The following is a 23,555-nucleotide window of genomic DNA, read 5'->3' on the forward strand; positions in this document are numbered from 1 at the left end:
CGGGTTGGAGAGCCCAGTATCCTTTGCGTCTCGGTCACTAACCTCAGCCGAGCGCAACTACGCCCAGATTGACAGGGAGGCCCTCAGCCTAGTATGGGGAGTAAAAAAATTCAACCACTATCTGCATGGGCAGAAGTTCACCTTGCTGACTGACCACCAACCACTTGTCTCCATCTTTAATCCAAAGAAGGGCATTCCGGTGATGACTGCACAATGGTTACAAAGATGGTCCCTTTTTCTAGGGGCGAACCAATATGAAATATAATATAAAGGCATGAAACAGCATGGAAACGCTGATGGGCTATCACGCCTGCCACTGCCTACTGTGGAGGAAGCACCAGCAGTGGACCCTATCGAGATATTTTATTCGTCAATAATTGAACGATTGCCAGTAACTAACGCGGATATAGAGAAGGAGACCCGCAATGATCCGACGCTGTCTCGGGTATATGATTTGACGGTGAGGGGATGGCCAACACATGGCGACTCACTGTTGCCAGCATTCTCATCCAGAAGAGAACAGCTGTCAGTATGCCAGGGGACAGTGATGTGTGGATCCAGAGTGGTGATTCCACCCAAGTTAAGGGAGAAAGTGCTAAATGAGCTTCATGAAGGTCATCTGGGAGGGGTGAAAATGAAAAGCCTTGCTAGGGCTTATGTGTGGTGGCCGGGGATCGATCAACAAATCGAGGACCTAACCAAGAGCTGCTCAGGATGCCAGAAGGTCCAAAATGCACCACCACATGCCCCTCTACACCCATGGGAGTGGCCCTCCTCTCCATGGCAACGGGTGCATATTGATTTTGCTGGTCCATTCATGGACTCAATGTTCTTAATAGCAGTGGATGCTCACTCAAAATGGCCTGAGGTGATAAAAATGTCCTCAACCACTACAGAGAAAACGATTGCAGTCCTACGGACCATATTTGCCAGGAACGGCTTGCCAGAGCAGATTTGCTCTGATAATGGACCACAGTTTGTGTCCGAAGAGTTTCGGAAATTTATGAGAAGGAATGGGGTAAGGCATTACACATCCGCCCCGTATCATCCAGCCACAAATGGATTGGCTGAGAGGTTCGCACAAACCTTTAAAAAGGCGATAAAGGTCATGTGCGACGATGAAATTCCACTACAGCATAAGGTGGACAATTTCCTATTAGCCTACAGAAATGCGACACATGCAGTTACCAACCAGACCCCGGCCATGATGTTCTTTAACCGAAGGTTGAGATCTCGTCTGGATTTGCTCAGACCAAATGTGCGAAGAAATGTTGAGGATAAACAATTCCAGCACATCAATGAGAAGCCGACAAGGAGCTTCAATGTAGGACAACCAGTCTTGGCCCGTGACTACCAAACAGAGAAATGGCAACCCAGAATGATATGCACAAGGCAGGGGCCATTAATGTACACAGTGGATGTCGGGGACAACATTGTGAGATGCCACGTCGATCAGATCTTACCATCACAGGAACGAGTCAACCCCATGTCTCGCGTACCTGGGGATGAACCTGACATACCGGTAGCATCTACCTCAGAACCAGTAGCAGTGGAAACCGATGAACTAACCGACGAAAAGGGGCCAGAATCGCCTCCGCACCAAGAACAAGAACCTCAGGAAAGGTGCTATCCCGAAAGGATCAGGAAGCCGCCCCAAAGACTGAATCTATAAATGAACTATTGTTGTTTAATGTGCATGTTAAAGTGTTAATTGTTATTTGAATATTATGGGTACTGCTAATCTAAAAGGGGAGGAATTGTAGTGTATGTACCTTTAAGAGAGAATTTACAGCTCCTGTATACTGTAGTACCGGCAGTGACCACACCTCTATATAAGCCTTGAGCATGCCTCTGTACCCCCAGTCTTGAGGCTACCCTACTCCAGTAAACACCTGTTGATTGTTAAGTTACAGCATCCGTGTAGTTCTTGGAAAACATCATACTCTCAGAATCACGGATCTAACACTTGCCATGGAAGGAGTTCAGCGAAGATTCACCAGGCTGATACCTGGGATGGCAGGAATGACATATGAGGAGAGATTGGGTTGACTGGGCTTATACTCGCTGGAGTTTAGAAGAATGAGAGGGGATCTCATTGAAACTTAAAAAATTCTGACAGGACTGGACAGACTAGATGCAGGAAGGATGTTCCCGATGTTCGGTGAGTCCAGAACCAGGGGTCACAGTCTCAGGATAAGGGGTAAGCCATTTAGGACAGAAATGAGGAGGGATATCTTCACCCAGAGTGGTGAACCTGTGGAATTCTCTACCACAGAAGGCAGTAGAGGCCAATTCATTAAATATATTCAAGAAGGAGTTGGATATATTTCTTAAGGCTAAAGGGATCAAGGGGTATGGGGAGAAAGCAGGGACAGGGTACTGAATTTGGAAGATCAGCCATGATTGCATTGAATGGCGGAGCAAGCTCGGGGGGCCGAATGGCCTACTCCTGCTCCTATCTTCTATGTTTCTATGTTTCTATGAATGGTGGAACAGGCTCGAGCAGCTGAGTGGCCTACTCCTGTTCCGCTGAATCGACCCCAGGGACTTGTGCTCTGTATGAAGCCTATACCAGTTAGTGACATTACCCATGAAGGTAGCGGGGCATGCTACCTAGAAATAAAATGGCCATTTGCATTGTACAGTGCTAAACACCAGCTTACCTTCTCGCTTCCAGCCAGATAGATGCTTGTAGCAGCCAAAGGAATGCCATGTCTTTCACATACCCCAGACAGTAAGTCTCGGATGGTCAAGCCAGGCCGAACCATTGCTAATGAGGCAGTTTTGTCGGGGAGGTAAATGCAGCAGTATCTCACTTTCTTTTCTTTTTCTGTCTCTGGGTTCGGTCTCTCACTCTGCAACCAAAAGCACAGATTGTGTTAAAATGCCAATGTGGTTCACTCAGTGCATCTCAGTATAGTTTTCTTTCTGGTCATCCATGTTTGGAAGCCCTTCACTGCAACTGAAAGATCTACACCTATCTGTGGGGCCCCTCCCTGTAACCTCCGCAAAATCTACAAGCCTCCAACCCTGGAGTCCTGTACATCCTCCACTCCCTTCGCCCCACCAGTGGTGGCCATGCCTTTAGCTGGCTAGGTCCTAAGCTTTGCAATTGCCTCCATAAATCTCTCCACCTCTCTTTCCTCCTTTAACACCCTCCTTAAAATCTATCTCTTTGACCAAGCTTTTAGTCACCCCTCCTAATAGCACCTTTTGTGGTTCGGTGTCTGATTACACTCCTGTGAAGCGCCTTGGGATGGTTTCCTATGTTAAAGGTGCTGTATAAATGCAAGTTGTTGTTGTTTCTGTTTGCCCATTATATAATGCACATTGTCCCTCTTACCCAAGTCCAGAGAGCTTGGGCACAGAGTGGCAATGCCAAGTCTTAGGGACCCTCTATTAGGCACAAGGATCAGCTTACCAGAGCTGCTTCCCACACCTTGTCCATTTAGAGACACCCTGCCTGTTGCGGCATTGACTTCTAGGGTTATCTGGGGCAGAATGGAAAACCATTCCCGCTCCCAATGACAGGTCTACCCCCTCCAGGCTTCATAATGGTTGACCAGCAAGCTTGACTCGCTTAACAGTGCCATAGAGGACCGAAGGCCAGGCTGGCTCAGCTATCAGATGAGTGAATCTGCCACAGACTTGGTTGTGAGCTTCCATCACATGTTACCAAAAAGACCCCGTTCAGCTCTCAGCTCCCCTCAGGAGGATAGTCACTAGTTGGTTGTCAGACAGCTGCCGACCATAGAGCTGAGTCCCCAATGGATAGATAACAGGCACCAGGAACTCCTCATAGGTGGCAGGGTGAGCAGCACAACTCACCATAACATGTGCGAGTGCACTGTCACCATCCTCTTGACCACTGAATGAGTCCACACCACTGATTCCACCAGTTGGAGGTGCTGAGCTTCAGCTGTAGAAGCTTGCCACTCTGCAACTCCAGTCGTGGTAAGCACCGAGCTCATTATACATGAGCACATGTTCTCATACCCAGCTTCCTGGCAACGCCTTTCAGTGGCCGTCGTCCCAAGTCTGAGCTGTTTATCAGCAACAGGATGGACAGCTGCCCTCAACATGGTGAAAGGACCTACGCAGGAGCTTCTTACCTCAGCAACTTGAGGTTGTAGATGCCTAGTCCAATGCCACAAATCAAATTTACCTATCACCTACTGAACACAATCTACTGCATAACTTCAACACTATTTTCTTTTCCATAAAAAATAAACCACAAGATTACAAGATAGAAACAGATAAAGAAAGCCATTCGACCCATCTTAGCTCATCTATGTAGAGAAACCTACAGTCCTCCCACCACAGCATCCAACTGGTTCTAATTGATTCAAAACTGTTTGCCTCCACTATCCAACTAGTCCATTGCAAGTGTTGACTACTTTTAAATGTGAAGAAGATCCTCTTGGAAGAATTCACGTTAAGAAAAACTCACGGAGGATCTAAAAGAAGTTGGGGGAGAAATTCAGTAGGTTGCGCCACCCGTTAGCGCCTCCCACTAAATTCCGCGGGACATTAATGGTGCCGCTAACTGGTAGTGCTGCGCCGCTGCCAATGACGTCATCGGTGTGCGCAGCGCCCCACTGATGCCCCGGCCGCGGTATTTGGCAGCGCCCCCTGATTTACTGCCGGACGCTATGTCCGACGGGTTCAGGGGGGCCTACCTGCGGCCGGGGAGGCGCAAATTAAAGGCGAGGTGCAGGGCGGCCATTTTTGTTGTTGACCGCCTGCCAGCACCTGCCTGCGCTCCTGTCCCCGGCCTCCTGAACACCCCCCCCCCCACCCCCGACCACGGAGTGCCGGCTGCGCTCCAAGAGCCCGGCACTTCTCCTCAGTGCCGGGCTCTTTTGCCTGCACTCCCAATCCTCGGGGGCGCAGCTGGGCCCCAGATCGCACTACACAAGGCCCCTCCCCTTTAAGAAGGGGAGGAAGGCCTGCAATACCGCAGCGCGACGCGCTGCAGCGTGTGGCGCTGCGGCACATTGCACCATGATATTCACTCGCAGCACCCCAAGAGGGATGCGGGGCGCCTCCAGTAGCGCGCGCTTCCCTTTGGGGTGCAACAACTCAATTTCCGGTGCAGGGGCGCGAATGTTTTCGGGGCGCTACTTTTAGCACGCTGGCGAGGCTGGCGCCCCAAACGGGGCTATACTCAATTTCTCCCCTGTTATTTTTCCCTATTCCTTGCTGTACACTACGACCCAGTCAAGAGGGGATTTAGCAAGGTCTGGTCCATCCCTGGACAACTTGTCAAAGTGGCCATTCTTCACGTACAAGCCTGGACAATGAGCATCAACATGCTATTCAACCATGGCATGTAACACAGCTAAAAGCGATCCTGTCTTCGTCTGAAATCCATATGTGCGACTTTCCAGCAGCTTTCACTGGATACTGATCAAGGAAATGTAGCTGAGCTTTCCTTCTTTGTCCCTGAAAACACTGAGGCCAATTGGAGCATCTCTACCACTGTCCCAGCTGAGATCAGCTGCCTCGGCAGAGACCAGGGATGTAATCTGGGGTCTTTCTAGTCTCTATGGCTTCATTTGCACAGATTTAAGGTGATTGGCAAAAGAACCACAGGCAACATGAGGAAAAACTATTTTACGTAACGAGTGGTTAGGATTTGGAAGGCACTGCCTGATAGGGTGGTGGATACAGATTCAATAATAGCTTTCAAAAGGGAACTGGATAAATACTTGAAGGAAAAAATTGCAGGGATATGGGGAAAGAGCCAGGGAGTGCGACTAACTGTATTACCCATTGAAAGAGCTGGCGCAGATTCGATTGAAAAGTGAATTATTTGAAGTAAGTTTAATTTTTTAGAGTAAATTAAGCTGTTGGGGAGTTGAAACGGAAGTAGAATCTGGGTATAAAAAGGGGCGGGCTTTTGGGCAGGTGGGAGGTGAGGGGTGCTTGTTGCTCTGTTTTGCTTCCCTCTCTCAGGCTAATCCAACACTGCGGACGCGGAGCAGTGAGACAATTCAACCAGACAGCTCCCCCAGGCAGCTTCCACGAGGGAGGTTGGTGATCAGCTGGTTGGTAGGTTCTCTTCCTTCTCTTCTATACCTTTAGTTTGGTAAGTCCTATTAAATAGTGGTGTAATATTATCATCTATATCGGGGCAGAGGGCCTTCATAACTAATAATAAGAAATTTAATTAATTACACAGATATGGGTGAACAGGTGATGTGTCACTGTTGCGAAATGTGGGAGCTGGTGGACCCCATTGAGGCTAACGGTGATTACATTTGCGATAAGTGTTTGCTGCTAGAGGAACTCAAGCTCCATGTTAAAGAGCTTGAGACCGAGCTTCAGACACTGCGACACATCAGGGAGGGGGAGAAGTTCCTGGACTCTATGTTTCAGGAGGTGGTCACACCTATGAAATTAATTACTGCAGATGTAGTCCATGGTCAGGGATAGGATGGTGTGACTACAAGTGAGGAAGATCCAGGATGTAGTGTTGAAGGAGCTGCAGCCCTTGCTCTTGTCAAGCAGGATTGAGGTTCTTACTCCCTGTGAGGGCAGGAGTGGGGACTGCAGGGAGGATGAGCAACCTGGCCACAGCACCGTGGTACAGGGGGCCATTCAAGTGGAGGGAGTAAAAAGAAATGTTGTAGTGGTAGGGGATAGTATCATTAGGGGGTTCTCTGCAGTCAAGAGCAGGAGTCCCGAAGGCTGTGTTGCCTGCCCGGTGCCAGGGTTAAGGACATCTCTTCTGGGCTGGAAAGAAACTTGGAGTGGGAGGGGGAGGATCCAGTTGTCGTGGTCCATGTTGGTACAAACGACGTAGATAGGACAAGGAAGAAGGTTCTGTTAAAGGAGTATGAACAGCTAGGGGTCAAATTAAAAAACAGAACCTCAAGGGTAATAATCTCTGGGTTATTACCTGAGCCACGAGCGAATTTGGCTAGGATAAATAAAACTAAAGAGTTAAATGCGTGGCTCAAAGACTGGTGTGGGAGAAATGGGTTTTGCTTCTTAGGGCACTGGCACCAGTACTGGGACAGGAGGGAGCTGTTCCATTGGGATGGACTCCACTTGGCCAGTGCTGGGACTAGAGTCCTGGCGAATCATATAAATGGGCTGTAGAGAGGGCTTTAAACTAATTAGTGGGGGGAGGTTTCCAGAGCGCAAATAACAGAAATGACAACGGAGAAGGTCATAGACTTAGGTAGCAGTGGGGAAATTAAAAAACAGAATGTGTCAGGAAGGGACAGAAGTTATGCAGTAAAAGGTAAAGTAGTAAAAGGGGAAAAAACAGGAACTAAGTGTCACAAAACATATTTGAAAGTTCTTTATCTGAATGCACGTAGCATTCGTAACAAAATGAATGAGTTAACGGCACAAATAACTACATATGGGTATGATCTTGTGGCCATTACAGAAACATGGCTGCAGGGTGACCATGACTGGGAATTAAACATACCAGGTTATTTAACAATCAGGAAGGACAGGCAGGAAGGGAGGGGAGGTGGGGTGGCTATGCTAATAAAGGAAGGAATCACTATAATACAGAGAAATGATATTGGGTCAAAGGAGCAGGATAGTGAAACAGTTTGGGTAGAGATAAGGAATAATAAGGGAAAAAAACACTAGTGGGTGTAGTCTATAGGCCTCCGAACAGTTGCAACTCTGTTGGACGGAGTATTAATCAGGAAATCGTTGAGGCTTGTAATAAGGGAACAGCTATAATTATGGGGGATTTTAACTATCATATTAACTGGACAAATCAAATTGGGCAGAGCAGCCTTGAGTATGAGTTCATTGAGTGTATTAGGGATGGGTTTCTTGAGCAGTATGTAACTGAACCGACCAGGGGGCAAGCAACCTTAGATTTGGTCCTGTGTAATGAGACAGGATTAATTAAAAATGTCCTAGTAAAGGATCCCCTTGGAATGAGTGACCATAACATGGTTGAATTCCATATTCAAGTAGAGGGTGAGAAGGTTGGATCTCAAACAAGCGTGCTGAGCTTGAATAAAGGAGTCTATGAAGGTATGAGAGCGGAATTGATTAGAGTGGACTGGGAAAATAGATTAAAGGGTAAGACGGTACATGATCAGTGGTGTACATTTAAGGAGTTATTTTACAACTTCCAAAAAATATATATTCCACTGAGGAAAAAAGGGTGTAAAAGAAAAGATAGCCATCCGTGGCTAAGTAAAGTAATTAAGGATAGTACCCGACTAAAAACAAGGGCATATAAGATAGCCAAATCTAGTGGGAGGATAGAAGATTGGGAAGTCTTTAAAAGACAGCAAAAAATAACTAAAAGATTGATTAAGAAAGGGAAGATAGATTATGAAAGTAAATTAGCAAAAAATATAAAAACGGATAGCAAAAGCTTCTATAGTTATATAAAAAGAAAAAGGGTGGCTAAAGTAAATGTTGGTCCCTTAGAGGATGAGACTGGGAAATTAATGGTGGGTAACATGGAGATGGCAAAAATGCTGAACAAATATCTTGTATCAGTCTTTACAGTAGAGGACACTAAGAATATCCCAACACTGGACAAACAGGGGGCTCTAGGGGGAGAGGAGCTAAATACGATTAAAATCACTAAGGAAGTGGTACTTGGTAAAATAATGGGACTTAAGCCGGATAAATCCCCTGGACCTGATTGCTTAAATCCTAGGGTCTTGAGGGAAGTGGCTGTAGGGATTGTGGATGCATTGGTAATAATTTTCCAAAACTCCCTGGACTCAGCAAAGGTCCTGGCAGATTGGAAAACTGCTAATGTAACACCCTTATTTAAAAAGGGTAGTAGGCAGAAGGCTGGAAACTATAGACCTGTTAGCCTAACCTCTGTGGTTGGTAAAATGTTAGGGTCCATTATTAAGGAGACATTAACGGGACATTTGGATAAACATAATTTAATAGGACAAACTCAGAATGGTTTCATGAAGGGGAAGTCATGTTTGACAAATTTGCTTGAGTTCTTTGAGGAAGTAACATACAGGGTGGATAAAGGAGAACCAGTGGACGTAGTGTATTTAGACTTCCAAAAGGCATTTGACAAGGTGCCACACAAAAGATTATTGCTCAAGATAAAAAATCACGGGATTGGGGGTAATATTCTGGCGTGGGTGGAGAATTGGCTCTCCAACAGAAAGCAGAGAGTTGGGATAAATGGTTCATTCTCAGACTGGCAATCAGTAACTAGTGGTGTTCCGCAGGGGTCAGTGTTGGGTCCCCAACTCTTTACAATCTATATTAACGATTTGGAGGAGGGGACCGAGTGTAACATATCAAAGTTTGCAGATGATACAAAGATGGGAGGGAAAGTAGTGAGTGAGGAGGACATAAAAAACCTGCAAAGTGACATAGACAGGCTAAGTAAGTGGGCAGAGGTTTGGCAGATGGAATACAATACTGGAAAGTGTGAGGTTATGCACTTTGGCAGGAAAAATCATAGAGCAAGTTATTATCTTAATGGCAAGAAACTGGAAAGTACTGTCGTACAAAGGGATCTGGGGGTTCTGGTGCACGAAACTCAAAAAATTAGTATGCAGGTGCAGCAAGTGATCAAGAAGGCCAATGGAATGTTGGCTTTTATTGCTAGGGGGACAGAATATAAAAACAGGGAGGTATTGCTGCACTTATACAAGGTATTGGTGAGACCACACCTGGAATACTGCATACAGTTTTGGTGTCCATACTTAAGAAAAGACATACTTGCCCTCGAGTCAATACAAAGAAGGTTCACTCGGTTAATCCCGGGGATGAGGGGGTGGTCATATGAGGAGAGGTTGAGTAGATTGGGACTCGACTCATTGGAGTTCAGAAGAATGAGAGGCGATCTTATTGAAACATATAAGATTGTGAAGGGGCTTGATCGGGTGGATGCGGTGAGGATGTTCCCAATGATGGGTGAAACTAGAACTAGGGAGCATAATCTTAAAATAAGGGGCTGCTCTTTCAAAACTGAAATGAGGAGAAACTTCTTCACTCAGAGGGTGGTATTTTTGTGGAATTTGTTGCCCCAGAAAGCTGTGGAAGCTACATCATTAAATAAATTTAGAACAGAAATAGATAGTTTCCTAGAAGTAAAGGGAATTAAGGGTTACGGGGAGCGGGCAGGAAATTGGACATGAGTCTAGGTTCGGAATGGTCATGGCCCTGTGGGTAGTGGAGCGGGCCCAGGGGCCGTGTAGCCTGGTTCTGCTCCTACTTCTTGTGTTCTAATTCTGTGTTAGATTTCAGGAGATGGTTTTATTCCTGTTCCTAGCTGGGGTGGAGATCGCCTTTACAGAAGGTAAGTACTGTAGAAAATATAGGGACAGAGTGATCTCCTGGAAGAGTTTCGATCGCCTAGATGGGTCAGAGAGGAATTTCCCAGATTTTTTCTCCCAAATTGGCCATTGGGTTTTTTATCTGGTTTTTCGCCTCTCCGGGAGATCACATGGGTTCGGGTGGGATGGAGAGTGATAGAAGATTTGAGGTTAGGATCAGATCAGCCATGATCTTATTGAATGGTGGAGCAGGCTCGAGGGGCCGATTGGCCTACTCCTGCTCCTATTTCTTATGTTCTTATGTTCTTATGATTGGCCCACTGGCCTCCTTCTGTGCTGTACTATCCTATGATTCTATAATTCTATGACACATCAGTGGGAGATCTGATGATAAATGGTTGGAATAACTGTATTGATCTCCAACTTCTTTCTGAATTGACATCGACCTTTGATAAATAACTGAAGAAGTCTTTTACAGGTTTGATATATATGGTCAATTACTAGATAATTAAATGCAATAAGCAACTATCACTGTTTTGCAAACTTTGCTCATCATCTTGGCAAAGCTGAGGTGAGCATTGAAATGAAAATCATATATAAAATGCAATACATGCACCTAACTGGGATGCAGATAAGTGGAACATCTTTCCGTAAGGTTGGCCCATTTGGAACCTATTTCCTTTAAAGAATTCCTATGGACTGACCCACATATGTAGCAGGAGGCCAAATCTTATCCATTTAGGGTGACTACTGCTGAGTCTCAGTCATTGAAATACTGAGTCAGGGTAGTGTGCTGCGATATTCAGCTCTGCATATCAGTAGCATCAGCATGTCATGCAGTTGGCTGTTCTGTTCTTCCGTGACTCAGCGATATTCTAGGTCCAACTGGCCCGGATTGCTGATTGCGCCCAAAGTGGATACGCTACCCCGTGATTTCTATCGCCTGCTGTAGATTTGTGCGGACTGAATGGTTAACCTCAATCACAGAGATTTTGTTCCCCTCTGTCGTACCTCAGTTCTGGCTGTGAGAGAGCTGAGCAAACCCAGATCCACACTGGCCGTGGAATACACAGACCCCTGGGACTCACGGCGAGACAGGGAGAGGCCATTACTCTCTGAAAACTCTACTAAAAAAAAGAGAAAGAGAATTGTTAGTCACATTGTAAAACACTTTGATGTGACCTAGATCAAGTTATAAAAAGCATGAATTAGCTTCCCTGATGGGTGAGTGGGTGAAGGCACCATCTAGTTTGGCATTAAGTTGCATAGACCACAAGGTCACTGGATCGATCCTTGCTCTGCACCAAACTAGCTAATCACATCCAAGATAGCAGATGGGAAGGCTACCAAATTACACCCAGTGACTCCCTTCTAGAAAGCGCTCATGTGTGGAGAGATCGGTGAGGACAAAGTCAGTCTACACTATGATCACTTACACAATCAAGTAGCCTGCCAGACACACACCATCCAAGGTTACAGCTGAAGATTGACCTTTTGGGTGAGGTACTGGAGCCCAGCTGGGTTCTATAGAAATGCAGTCCAGCGCGAGTGATACTTTCAGAGGATATGGGGAAAAGGGAAAAGGAAAGGATCTGCATTTATATAGCGCCTTTCATGACCTCAGGACGTCCCAAAGCACTTTGCAACCAATGAAGTACTGTTGAAGTATAGTCACTCTTGTAATGTAGGAAGCATGGCAGCAAACTAACACACAGCAAGATCCCACAAACAGCAATGAGATACTGATCAGGTAATCTGTTTTATTGAGGTTGGTTGAGGGTTAGATATTGGCCAAGGACATCAGGGAGAACTCCCCTGGTATTCTTCGAATAGTGCAGTGGGATCTTTTATGTCCACCCAAGATGGGACCTCAGTTAACGTCTCATCTGAATGACGGTGTACGGATAACCGTAGCTGTCGTAAAGACAGCGGGGTTTGATTGACAGCTGGTTGACGGCTGACGTCATATCTGGGGGTGGGATCCGACGCCATTTTGGCCATGCTTGAAGTACTGTACTAGGAGATACAGAGTCAGGACTCAATAAATGGCAGTCTACTACAACTGCTTGGGAGACTCGTAATTACGTTATTAAGATAACATTACATGGTACCAGGATTTATAGAACCCACGATAAGGACATACTACAACAATGGAAGGAATAAAACCTCCGGCTAGCCTGCAACTAGAAGGAAATGTGGATGAAAATTGGCGTGTCTTCAAGCAACGCTTTCTTCTCTACCTCACAGCGATTGACGCTTCGACTAGCTCTGGAACACGTAAAGTAGCTTTGTTGCTAACAGTGGCTGGCTCGCAGGCAATCGAGTTGTTTAATACATTTACGTTTGCAGCCAAAGATGATAAAAATGATCTGGACAAGGTGATAGAACGGTTCAATGAATACTGCACTCCAAAAAAGAATGAAACGTATGAGAGATTTGTGTTTCGCTCCCGCGTGCAAAAGCAAGGAGAATCCTTTGATGTTTTTTTGACGGACTTGAAAATAAAAGCACAAACATGCAACTTTAGGGACCTGAAGGAATCGATGATGTGCGATCAAGTCGTTTTTGAAATACTCGACAAGAAGGTGAGGGAGAGAATGCTTAGAGACAATGACCTAAATTTGGATGCAGCAGTGAAAATATGTCACGCTAGTGAACTCTCAGCCATGCACACGAAAACTTTCGAAGGGAGCAGCACAGCAGCGGGTGGGAGTGCACTGGGGCTGAAAAACCTGCCGGTGGATGTGGTACACAAAAGGGACACAAGAGGGCCCACAGAGTTCAAGATGATGACGCCTTACGAATGCAGACGGTGCGGTAATAAACATATAGCCAGACAGTGTCCTGCTTATGGGAAGAACTGTGCAAAATGTAAAGGCAGGAATCACTTTGCCAAGATGTGTTTTTGGGAAGAGAAAACTGAAGGTAAAAAGACAGTGCATGCTATTGAGACTGAAGAGACAGGAGCAGAGACTTTGTTTGTTGGAATGGTGCAAAATGAGTCAAAACAGGGCAAAAATGCTAATGAAGTGCACTCTGTAGGACCAAAGACTGAAGTTTGGATAGCTCCCTTGCTGGTAAATGGCACCATTGTTCCCTTTAAGCTAGACACAGGTGCTAAGGCAAACCTCATAAGTTGGAGTGATGCATGGAATCTCAAAGTGCGACCTAAAATACTGAACAAGACAGTGTCTTTGAAGGCATACAATGGACAAAGCATTGAAACAAAAGGAACGTGTAGGCTGAATGTTAAGGTAAAAAATCACATTCACCCTTTGACCATTGTTATAGTGCCTGAAGGACATGAGTCACTGTTGGGGGATAAGGCCTGTGTGGATTTGGGCTTGGTAAAACGAGTCTATACTATCAATGAACTGAACTGTGTGCAGAGTGCCCCCCAATATAGTACAAATCTGACTCATGAGACTATAGCACACAAATATGCAGATGTATTTCAGGGTTTCGGAGCACTGCCCTTTACATACTCCATCAAACTGAGAGAGGATGCACAACCTGTGATTCACACACCCAGGAGAGTTCCAGTGGCTCTCTGTGAAAAACTGAGGAAAGAGCTAGACCGCATGGAGGGCCTAGCTGTCATAAAGAAGATTGAGGAACCGACTGACTGGGTAAATTCCATGGTCTGCGTCAATTCAAAGAAGACTGATAAATTGCGTGTCTGCATGGATCCCAAGGACCTTAATGCCAATATCAAAAGAGAGCACTACCAAATTCCAAAGCGAGAGGAAATAGTCAGCGAAATGACAGAAGCGAAAGTCTTCTCCAAGATGGACACCTCGCATGGTTTCTGGCAGTTGAAACTTGATGAAGAAAGTGCTAAGCTGTGCTCTTTTAACACCCCGTTTGGCCGATAATCCTACCAGCGTCTGCCCTTTGGTATTAGCTTCACCCCAGAAATCTTTCACAGAGCAATGGAGCAAATCATCGAGGGCCTGGAGGGAGTGCGGGTGTATGTGGATGATCTGGTAGTATGGGGCTCCACTCAGGGGGAGCACGACACCAGACTGGAGAAAACACTTCAGAGAATACAGCAGTATGGACTCAAACTAAATAAAGACAAATGTCAGTTCAGTGTCAATGAAATCACATTCCTCAGAGACAAGCGGCCAGAAATTCAGTGGGCTTTGCGCCCAGTTACCGCCCAAAGAGGGCTTCTGTGCCAGTAGAGGAGTTTGTGCTGATATTCAGCACTGCGGTAATGCCGGCGGTAGACAGTAGCGCTGCGCCGGCACCGATGACATCATCGGTGTGCGCAGTGCCCCGGTTCCACCCCGCTACCGGCCCGACCCCCATATTTAGTTGCGGCCGCCTCTTCCGTAGCGGCCGCAAACAACGATGTGAAGACCGGGCCGTGCTGCAGCCTTAGTGGCACTAGTTAAGGCGGAGGTGCGGCCGGCCGCTTTTTCGGCGGCCGCCTGCCCGCACCTCCTTCCCCGGCCTCCTCCACCCCCCCCCCGCGGCATTGCCGGCTGCTTTCCGGGAGCCCGGCACTTCTCCGTGGTGCCGGGCTCATTTGCCGGCACTAGCGAGCGGCGATCTCCGAGTTGCAGGCACCTCCCCCTTAAGAGAAGGAGGAGGCCTGCAGTACCGCAGCCTGCCACTCCGCAGCGGGTGGCGCTGCGACACCTACAGCGCTGAAATTCAGTTTCAGCGCCCCAAGCGCGGGCGGGCACACCCTGGAATAACGCCCGCTTCCGACTTGGTGGCGCAAAAACTGAATTTCTGACGGGCGCAACTGGCTCCGCGCGCAGCGCTAACTTTTGGGCGCTAGCTAGCTGGCGGGGCCAAAGTGAATTTCTAGCCCAAGATCTCTACAGAGGGGATTCAGCCAGACAAATCAAAGGTGAAGGCTATACATGTCCTTTGGTTTCTCCATGTCATGTATAGCCTTTACCTTTGATTGATCTGGCTGAATCCCCTTGGCATGGTTAACTACCTAGGAAAATTCATTCCAAATCTAGCAGTGAAAACTGTTCATCTGAGAAAACTGCTGCACCAAGAGACAGAGTTCCAATGGGGACATGAACATGAGAGATAATGGAAGGGGCTGCTACACATTCTAGCAAGTGAACCCCTACTGAAGTTCTTCTGCCCTAAAAAGAGGACAAAAGTGTCCACAGATGCCTCTAAGAATGGATTAGGGGCTGTCCTTCTACAGGAAGATGAAGGAGAATGGCGACCAGTGGCGTATGCGTCACGCTCCATGACGGCTACAGAGTGCCGGTACGCGCAAATCGAGAAGGAGTGCCTTGGCTTGGCATTTCGGTGTGAAAAATTTCATACCTACATCTATGGTCTTCCCAAGGTTATCCTAGAAATGGACCATAAGCCACTGCTAGGGATCGCAAAGAAGAATCTGTGTGACATATCACCACGGATACAACGCCTAATGATGAGACTTCAACGTTACGATTCTGAGCTAACATATGTGCCAGGGACACAAATGTTCATTGCAGACACACTATCCAGGGCTGCACCTTACGCCACACAAAACAGTGAATCAGAAGAGGATGTGGCTCTTCATGTGGATATGGTCTACGCAGCATTGCCCACCACACAGGAACAACTATCAGTGATAGTCACAGAGACATCAAAGGACCCAGTCCAGAGTAAAGTAATGAGAAATCTTCAAGAGGGCTGGAAGAAAGGGTCATGTAAACAATATTATCACATTCAGTCTGAGCTCTCTGTGGTCAATGGACTACTGCTTAAGTGTGACAGGATAGTTATGCCCACCTCTATGCGACGAGAAATGCTCAACAGGATACATGAAGGGCACCCGGGTGCAGAAAAGTCAAAAAGGAGAGCATGTGAGGCACTCTACTGGCCAAACATGAACTCTGATACTGACCAGTTGATCAGCGAGTGTGCTACATGTCAGGAGTATCACTACAAGCAAACAAAAGAGCCCCTCATTACCACAGAGCTCCCATCACAACCTTGGGAAAAGGTCGGAACTGATATATTTCACTATGAAGGAAAAGACTATTTGTTAGTTATTGATTATTATTCCAATTATCTGGAGATGGCTCTCTTGTCCAGTACCACATCAAGAGCTGTGATAACTCACCTGAAGTCAATCTTTGCCAGGCAGGGCATCCCTCTAACCCTGGTCTCTGATAATGGCCCTCCCTATGCCAGTCATGAGTTTCAGTCATTTGCTTCAGAGTATGAGTTTAATCATGTAACCTCCAGTCCGCTCTATCCTCAGGCTAATGGAAAAGCGGAGAAGGGTGTACAGATTGTGAAAAGACTATTAAAGTAAGCAGCACACAGCAACACTGACCCATATCTGGCCCTGATGTCATATAGGGCGGGCCCACTAGCAAGTGGCAAGTCTCCAGCTGAGCTCTTACTGGGTCGGAAAATCCATACACGACTTCCCAGTTATGTCACATCTGACCACAGAGATGAGGTGTGGGCAGACATGGCTTGGAAACTACAACAGAAACAAAAAACACTTCATGACCGCACAGCCACTACACTAGTGCCTCTACAGGAGAAAGATATAGTTTGCATTGAAAGGCCTGAGTCATGGCCTAAAAGAGCCACCATTCTACAACAGGTCACCCCCAGGTCATACAGTGTCATGACAGAGAACGGCAATGTGTTTCGCAGAAACAGGAGGCACCTACTGAAAGCCACAGAGACCTTTCAGCCTCAGGAGGACGGAAAGGATGACAATATGAGGGAAATGCCACAAAGAGAGGAGATGAGGGAAATGCCACAAAGTGACAAAGGACACAGTAGTGATAATGTGACAAGGGACCTGTGTGGTACAGACATGAACTTAAGGGATACAACTGGGGTGGTACAGCAAACACCCATTCAGCCACGCAGGTCACAGCACACCAGAAAGCCTGTAGTTAAACTTGACCTGTAGACAGGGATTGATAAGACTGTAAACAGTTAATGGACTCCTGGGTATGGGTAAGGTTTATACCTACCTGCAATTAGTTCAACGGTGTAGTTACACTGGCTGTTTCTATATGATGTTAACAAGTGTTCTATGTGTTATGTTATGTTATGTTGTTACTGTGTTATGTCTTCATTGAAGGGGGAAGATGTACGGATAACCGTAGCTGTCGTAAAGACAGTGGGGTTTGATTGAGAGCTGGTTGACGGCTGACGTCATATCCGGGGGTGGGATCCGACGCCATTTTGGCCATGCTTGAAGTACTGTACTAGGAGACACAGAGTCAGGACTGAATAAATGGCACTCCACTACAACTGCTTGGGAGACTTGTAATTACGTTATTAAGATAACATTACAGACGGTACCTCCAAAAGTGCAGCAGTCCCTCAGTATTGCACTGGAGTGTCAGCCTAGATTTTGTGCTTAATTCTGGGAGTGGGGCTGGAACCCACAGCCTCTGACTCAGTGGCGAGAGTGCTACCAACTGAGCCACAGATGGCACCTGAGGGGTTGGGGATGGGGGAGGCAATCGATTACAAAAAAGCTTGATTGTCATTAAAAATATTTATAATATTCAGAATTTGAAAACCACAAAGAAAAAAAAAACACATAAAAGCTGAGATATTTCTCTCAGTTAAACAAATGCAACGTGGAGCGGCACTTAAAGTGGTTTGGTAACGAACAATAGTGCTGTAGCAATATCTCCAACCCATGCAACCTTTGAGTGTAGTACCCCACCAGGAGTGTGGGAGTGGAGAGTTAGCACTATCATCATTGATTGGCAAAACGTAGCCTGTGGAAACTTTGGGGTTGATTTTCCTTGGAGCCATCAGGCGGGGTTTCAGGCATGTGGGGGGGGGGAAATCCCAATTTCAGGGGTCCCGACACCATCTCGCCCAAAACCCGCCTCCACGTAAGTTTCAGGGGTGGCGGGTACCCGCCCCGCACTGGGACCCGCTGACCCAAGGCGGGAAGGGATTAGTGCCAATTAACTGCCTGTTAACAGGTAGTTAACAGGCAGTTTTTAGCCTAATCCCTATTTTGAGGGGTGTCATGTGGGGTTCTCGACGGCTCCAAACCACACCGGGTTAGAGCAGGCAGGCCGTCGGGTTGAAGGACTTGGAGGGGTCGCGATGTCAGTGTTCAGGTGAGTGATGGGTGCATGAATGCAAAGGTAAGTGTGTTTGGTGTGTCTAAAGTGTGTAAAGAAGTTTAAATTACCTGTACTTACCTTAACAGCCTTTCCTCCTCTAGGTTTCGGGAGTCCATCACTTAGCCGGCACTGAAAGCAAAATGGCTGCGAGCTGTCAAAAGTGACAGCCTTCAGCTTTCATTGCCGGTGAGACTTCTAACTGAGTCTGTGTAGAAGGACTCAGGTTAGAAGTCAGACTGTCAGTGTTTGACAGCTTCAAGCAGCTGTGAAACACTGATATTTCATCTGTCAAGACCTCTTGACAGATGAAATTTCAGTCTGTGACGTCACCTGTTGCCGGGTGGCCCTTAATTGGCCTACTGAGCCCGCTGGGCAGGCTTAACAAGGTCAATCAAGGGAAAATCGCGTGGATTGGCTGAACGTCGATGTAGGCGGGACTAAAACCCGAAAGTTGTAGTCCCGCCTCCTTCCCGACAGCTTTATGAAGATCTACCCCTTCATGTTCTCCTCCTGGCAGAAAGTTAAATGGAAATAAGAAATCTTTGACATTTAAAAAAAATGTATTCTCATGATATGGGCATCACTGGCAAGGCCGGCATTTATTGCCCATCCCTAGCTACCCTTGAGAAGGTAGTGGTGGGCCTTCTTAAACTGATGCAGTCCTTATGATGAAGGTACTGCCAGAGTGCTGTTAGGTAGCGAATTCCAGAATTTTGGCCCAATGACGAAGAAGGAGCAGCGATACATGTCCAAGTCAGGATGGTGTGTGACTTGGAGGGGAACTTGGAGGTGGTGGTGTTCCCATGCACCTGCTGCCCTGGTCTTTCTAGGTGGAGAAGGCTGTGGGTTTGGAAGGTGCTGTCGATACAGCCTTGGCGAGATAGCACACACTGCAGGTGGAGAGGGTGATGTTTAAGGCAGTGGATGGAATGTACTTTGCATGTTATGGAGCCCATTCCAAGGCAGTAACAAGAGCTGACAGTTAAGATAACTTACACTGCACAATGTGGGACACAACCAGTATTACCAGTAGGATTCAAGCTCAGTTCGGTGTCAGGTGAGAACAGGATCAGGATAAGATGTGATCAAATTCAGTGTCAGGCTTATCTGGGTGGGATACCGAGGGCAGCTGGTGCCTGTGGAACTGTAAACCGGCATAGAGCTACCAGGTTCAGGAGAGGATGGAGGAGGTAGAAAGTTGGGGAAAGACACACACAGAAATCAGAATTAAATGGTCCTCTAACAGGCCTGTTAACTAATAAGAAAATTCCATTACACCCTATGGTATCCCATTAAATTGTATTGTACTCATTGCATCCCATTAAATTACATTGCAACCCATTACATCATACTGACCCCATTATAGCCCATTGCACCCCTTTACATTGCATTACAACGCATTATATTATATTGCACCCTATTTCGTTCCATTTATTAAGTACAGTTTTTCATTAGTTTGAGCAGCTCCAGCTAGTGCCTGACCTCCCAAAGAGTCTCTTTTCTCTTTCCTTCGAGTTAATTTGCTTGTACTCCTCCAGATCTGTTTTTCCAGGTTTCCTCCTCTTCTCTCATAGCTGTCCTGTGGAATACCGCTGAACGACTTTCCTGACTTCAGTTTCTGCTTCTGCTACAGGATAGTAAGCAATGCATCACTATGGTTATCACCCAGCTCACTGAACGCATGCATTTGGAAGTGAAAGTAGTCCAATGTCAACATGTATCTTCTGGAGTCAGTGCAAAAGACCGTGGGCCAGATTTTGCTGAAAAAATAACGGTGCCACAAGGCGCTGGACAATTTGCAGCGCTCCACCATTAGCCTCGTGAAAATGGCCACTTACGCTTAACCTCCCGTGATTTTCATGAAATTACTGCATTTGCACATTAATTGCTAAACTTGCCACAGAAAGTTAAATCTAGAAATTAACAGAGTAAGAACCCTTTTAATGATGTGATAATTGTTAATGACTGCCAATAAACCTCTCTGGCCCAGAAAGTGAACAATTATAAGTGTGGAGTCTCATTCCTTCAGGTATATGTTTAAAATTTCAAATTTTTAATTTTTACATTTTTTTCTTACTTTTTGTCTCTTTTTTATCTCTCTATTAATCCAATTGTTCTTTCCCTCTCTTTATTTCTCTTTCTGTACCTGATTTGACATTGAATTCACCCACTCTAATTCACCCTCCTTCTCAGTCCTTCCTCTGTTTATTTCTCAATCCTTAAATCTCATCGGCTAAGGAGATACATTGTTTGTCCCATTGTTCACCAAGGTCACAGATGCACTGTTTCCCTCACTGTGTCGTTATCAGCTCGCACTTCCACGAACATTTTTAAAAACCTAAATGATCATGAACATGTCTAACTAATGGGGTATACCGCAAGATGCCCCACTCCAGCAAAATCTGGCCCATTCTGTGCTTAAGAGACTCCAAAGTAAGCCACTGAGAGATCCACATAAGGAGATTCCATTTACCTGATATGGAGTGCCCACTCTCTCTCGGTCGACACACCCCATCCACCACAAAGCTAAGACATAGGCTGGCAAGAGCTGAGGCTTAGGTAAGTCCAAATGGAGCACAGTAGAATCTAACCAGTTAAAGGCAGCACATACCACTGGTATGTTGCATAAAATTGGTTTGTATTCCCTTGAGTTATAGAAGATTGGGGCGATCTGATCGAAGTGCTTAAAATGTTACAAGAATTTGTTTGTAGATAGGGAGAAAATATTTTAATCTGACGTGGGAATCAAGAATGAGGGGACATAATCTTAAAATTAGAGCTAGGCCATTTACAAGTGAAGTCAGGAATCATTTTTTCACACAAAGGGTAGTAGAAATCTGGAATTCTCTCCTGAAAAGGCTGTGAATGCTGGGTCAATTGGAGCTGTCAAGACTGAAATCAATACATTTTTGTTAGATAAGGTTATCAAGGGGTTTGGAACAAAGGCGGGTAAACGGGCAGATTAGCCGTGATCTAACTGAATCAGGCTCGAGGGGCTGAATACCCTACTCCTGTTCCTATGTAAATTTCCTACTATTTGTCCAGCTAGGACATTGGCTTGTAAGGTTATCTGCAGCTGAGAGGGAAGAATGAATCTCCGAGCTCATCAATGAGCCAGGCTGGCTGGTCAATCATCAACAATGGATCGGCCTGGCTCAGTATTAGAATCTGTCACTGAGGATAGTCTCGGCTCCAGGTGTGTGGCCTTGGACTACCTCAACCCCAAAGAGGTCCACTCCCCGCGATAGGCACAGGTTGCTCACAGGACAACTGGAAGTGTGAGTTTGAGTTCTCGCTCAGTGGGCAGCAGATTCTGTTTATCAGTGTTGCAAGCCAATTAAATAGGAGTACTAAGAGGGTAATGTTTTTTCACTGTTGCAAGGCAATTAAATAGGAGTACCAAAGAGGTCATAAGTCAGAGGTCGTGTCAGATTCTGCATCATCCCATGTTAGGCGCAGGACCTTACCTTCTTGGAGCCAAAGGGGCTTGCACTCTCCTGGTCATGTCTGTATTCCAAGGCTGGGCTTCTTTGCTGTGAGTTACTACCAGGAAGAGGCTGACCCTCGACCTCTGCTAGCACACACTGCTGGTAAAGTGGGGACTTCACAAAGCGTGTGTAGCTGTCAAACTTCATCAGGTTAAAGATCTGCAGGGAGGGAAAATATAGTTTGGTGTGGTAAACCCAAAATCTATTTGCATAAAAGTAACATAATCTAGAACTCATTACAGCACTAGAAAGGGATGATGTAGTTGAGGGTTCAAAGACAGAATCTATTTGGTTAGAATTAAGGAACAATAGAGGAACTATTACACTACTGGGTGTATACTATAGGCCACCAAATAGTGGGAAGGAGATAGAGGTGCAAATTGCAGAAAGGTGGAAGAACTATAGAGTAGCGATAAAAGGGGACTTCAGTCATGCTAATATAGACTGGGATAGTAACAGTGTAAAGGGCAAAGAGGGGGAGGAATTCCTGAAATGTATACAAGAAAACTTTCTTAATCAGTATGTTTCCAGCCCAACAAGGAGGGAAGCAGTGCTGGATCTAGTTCTGGGGAATGAAGTGGGGCAATTGGAGTATCTTTCAGTGGGGAAGAATTTGGGGAACAGTGATCATAATATCATCAGGTTTATAATAGTTATTGGAAAAGGACAAGGAACAATCAACATAAAAATATTTAACTGGAGGAGGGCTAATTTCAGTGAGTTTAAAAGGGATCTGGCCCAGATGGATTGGAATCAAAAATTGTTAGACAAAACAGTAATTGAACAATAGAAGCCTTCAGAGAGGAGATAGTTCAGGTATAGAGTAGACACAATGTAGACACATTCCTATAAGGGAGAAAGGAAGGACATCCAAAGTTAGAGTGGGATTATTTGGATAGCTCTTTTAAAGGGGAGTGGGATTAATTGGATAGCTCTTTCAAAGAGCCAGAACAGGCATGATGGGCTGAATGGCCTCCTTCTGTGCTGTATCATTCTATGATTGTTAGACTGAGTTCCAGTGCTGAGAAAAAAAAATGTAATTAACCATTGCAGAGATTTTCCACTTTGGTGCAGCCCTCAACCTATGATTATCTGTCCAATGATGGAAAATCATGTGCTCAAAGCGCACAATGTCCCACTATATGCTCTCAGCCTGCATCGGGCCTGCTCTGCTCAGTTTTCCCAGGAGTGGTTGAGTCCTAGCCAGCGGCTGCCAACAGAAAGGTAGGTTATGTTCTGTCATGGAGCCAGAGACTTACCTTCAGGCTGCTGATGGCAAAGCAAGCAGCCCAACAATCATGCATATAAAATGGGTGAGCTGCCTAGTGGAAACATAGCCACGTTAATGACCCCAAGGCCCAATTTCGGGCCAGCCTCAGGCCTCCTGGTTGGGGTGTGCGCACTGTGCATGGACCCATTTCAGGCCCAAGGAGCCAAAAGGATTTTCAGCCCCAAGGTTTTAAGAACCTGGAGCAAGCAAAGGCAAAGCGATAACGGTTTTATTTGTTTCAACATCTCTCTTCCTCCAACAAAATACTGGACAATTTTATTTTACCTATGATGAATCAATCCTTGGTCACCTCTGCTCTTCCAGGTGAACAGCCAGCATCTATTCCATTGAACCAGGTGTCAGCCATGGCTCAGTGGTAGCACTCTCGCCTCTGAGTCAGATGGTCATGGATTCAAGCCCCAATCCAGAGACTTGAACAGGTCATCCCAGGCTGATA

At 46.1% G+C, this 23,555-nt stretch overlaps 1 protein-coding gene across 1 annotated transcript in view; it reads right to left on the reverse strand.

Annotated features, from left to right (window-relative positions):
• LOC147113800 (regulator of G protein signaling 14-like) overlaps positions 1 to 23,555 on the reverse strand; it is a 96,097-nt gene that overhangs the window by 40,567 nt on the left and 31,975 nt on the right. Inside the window, exons 5-8 of the mRNA XM_085995129.1 lie at positions 21,808 to 21,987; positions 19,823 to 19,967; positions 11,262 to 11,377; positions 2,664 to 2,855 (exon numbers count right to left, since the gene is read on the reverse strand). Coding sequence (XP_085851255.1) covers positions 2,664 to 2,855; positions 11,262 to 11,377; positions 19,823 to 19,967; positions 21,808 to 21,987 — 633 coding nt within the window. The remainder of the gene's footprint in view (positions 1 to 2,663; positions 2,856 to 11,261; positions 11,378 to 19,822; positions 19,968 to 21,807; positions 21,988 to 23,555) is intronic.

The sequence above is a fragment of the Somniosus microcephalus genome, chromosome 8 (assembly GCF_052327205.1).
Source record: "Somniosus microcephalus isolate GS21.2 chromosome 8, FLI_Smic_1.0, whole genome shotgun sequence".
Lineage (NCBI taxonomy): Eukaryota > Metazoa > Chordata > Chondrichthyes > Squaliformes > Somniosidae > Somniosus > Somniosus microcephalus.